A 1,387-nucleotide genomic window follows, 5' to 3' on the forward strand; every position below is an offset into this window, starting at 1 on the left:
TTCTTATTCCTTTATGTTTGTTTTAATGTTCTTCTTTTTATTTTTGTATTTTTTTTAAAAAAAATTCTACCATTAGTATGTCTTAACTTGTAAGAAGGAAGAAAAAAATTATTGAACTTGTATTTTCCTAAATAAAACTTTTGGTATGAAGAGCAATGCTTATTTTGAGAATTTATATATATAAAAAATAATGTATTTTATACTCAGTCTATACAAAATAATGAGCTATATATTTATCTGGGGGCTTATTTTTAAGATTCATTTTATTTATTTATTTTTGTTTTGGATCCTAAGTTCTAAAACACCAAAGCTTTTTTTTTTTTTCTACCATGCAACAAAACTTTATTAACATTTTGGACAGGTTCAGCTATTACTGAAACTGGTAATTTCTAAACTTATATTGGAGCAGATGGCTATGTGCAGCATAATACTACCACTGCGCACCATGAATGCAGACAGAAGAATTAACAGCCACCCCTCAGACGAAGGACCAGGGTGGGCTCTTTCTGCATGTTGTAGTCAGAAAGACTGCGGCCATCTTTCAGCTGCTTGCCTGCAAAAATGAGCCTCTGCTGGTCAGGAGGAATGCCTTCTTTATCCTGGATCTTGGCCTTCACATTCTCAATGATGTCACTGGGCTCCACCTCCAGGGTGATAGTCTTGCCAGTCAGGGTCTTCCCAAAGATCTGCATTTTGACTTTATTGAACTCGAAGAGGCCGCCAAACACCAGTCACCCCGATCCAGCAGTAAAGCAGAACAGGGACACTCCACAAAACCACTCGGGACTGAACCCAAAGCTTTTATATATAAAAGTTTATTTCCATCAGACAGGACCTATTCCTGCTTTGAATAGGACTTGGTTCTAAACAAAACAAAATGTCAAAACAATAAACAAACATAAAACATTATCCCATTTATTTTCCTAAAAATTTCATGTGGGTATCACTTACTTTACATATTTCTTACACATGAAAACCCTTCCCCTATAAGGGTAGTTTCCAAAATGTCTTTCTGTCTCTGTAGACATTGGAAACAATAATCCTTGTGGGTACTTATGAAATCTCTTTAACACATGTGTAATTAGAATATAGTCTTTGAGCAAGATAAAGCATGTCAAACCTTTTGTGACATATCAAGTTCAATCTCTCTTTAAATGATACATTCTCTGGACATCTTTTCAAGATGACTTGATTTTTGTAAGAGATGACAGGCAATTAACAGTCCATTGGGTCCAAATAAAATACTGTATTGTGTATCTTTGGTGTTTGAGACTGCTTTAGTAACAGGCAAAAATTTATTTTAAAAAATTACTATTTCTAATCTCATTACTTAACAAGTGTGGAGGCATTGCCCATTAGTCAGCTATGCTTCTGTGGCACAAAATTT

At 34.5% G+C, this 1,387-nt stretch overlaps 1 protein-coding gene across 1 annotated transcript; it reads right to left on the bottom strand.

The window, feature by feature from the left end:
* Window positions 1-464: 464 nt before the first annotated feature.
* On the bottom strand, window positions 465-692 carry LOC143642144 (ubiquitin). Its single transcript, XM_077110285.1, has one exon. It carries the CDS (start codon window positions 690-692, stop codon window positions 465-467), a length of 228 nt encoding a protein of 75 aa, XP_076966400.1.
* Window positions 693-1,387: the final 695 nt, after the last annotated feature.

The sequence above is a fragment of the Callospermophilus lateralis genome, chromosome 9 (assembly GCF_048772815.1).
Source record: "Callospermophilus lateralis isolate mCalLat2 chromosome 9, mCalLat2.hap1, whole genome shotgun sequence".
Lineage (NCBI taxonomy): Eukaryota > Metazoa > Chordata > Mammalia > Rodentia > Sciuridae > Callospermophilus > Callospermophilus lateralis.